At 69.3% G+C, this 488-nt stretch overlaps 1 protein-coding gene across 1 annotated transcript in view; it reads left to right on the top strand.

Moving 5' to 3' along the window:
* Positions 1–50: 50 nt before the first annotated feature.
* Aopep (aminopeptidase O (putative)) overlaps positions 51–488 on the top strand; it is a gene marked incomplete at its 5' end in the record, with an annotated part of 74,168 nt that continues 73,730 nt past the window's right edge. Inside the window, 2 exons of the mRNA XM_008855129.3 lie at positions 51–236; positions 375–449. Of these exons, the coding sequence (XP_008853351.2) occupies positions 51–236; positions 375–449 (261 nt within the window). The remainder of the gene's footprint in view (positions 237–374; positions 450–488) is intronic.

Below are 488 nucleotides of genomic sequence, written 5' to 3'. Positions count from 1 at the left end.
ATACCTTTAAGGCAGGCCCCGCCCCGCCCCGCGCCCGCCCGCTTGCCGCTTGCCGCTCGCCCGCGCCAAGGTGTCCGCCGAGCGCCGGCCTGGGGCAGGGTTGTCTCCCGCACGGTGCGGTGCGGCCGCTGGGGCGCGGCGCGGTGAACTTGACGCCTTCGCTTTCCCCGCAGCCGCTGCGGCAGGAGCGCGAGGACGGCGAGCGGAGCGGACTGGCGCGGCGAGTGGGCGCAGAGGTGAGTGCGGCTGCGGCGGCGGCTGCACCAGGCGGCGGGGCGAAGGTCACGGCCGCTGCTCCAGGAGTGGGGAGACTGTGGCGGGAGGCCTTGGGACCCTCGACCTGTTTAAGATGCTCTATGGGTTTTGAACTTCAGGTCGCAAAATGGATTCGCGTGAACCGGAGACCCCAAAAACGGAAACGCAGGAAGCAAGAAGAGGTGTTTGAAAAGGTAGGGGTACCAAGAGGAGACTGCGGGGGGAGGCGGGGG

This window comes from Nannospalax galili, unplaced genomic scaffold (genome assembly GCF_000622305.1).
Source record: "Nannospalax galili isolate Female #2095 unplaced genomic scaffold, S.galili_v1.0 scaffold467, whole genome shotgun sequence".
Taxonomy (NCBI): Eukaryota; Metazoa; Chordata; class Mammalia; order Rodentia; family Spalacidae; genus Nannospalax; species Nannospalax galili.
This window is presented reverse-complemented; position numbering and strand designations above follow the sequence as displayed.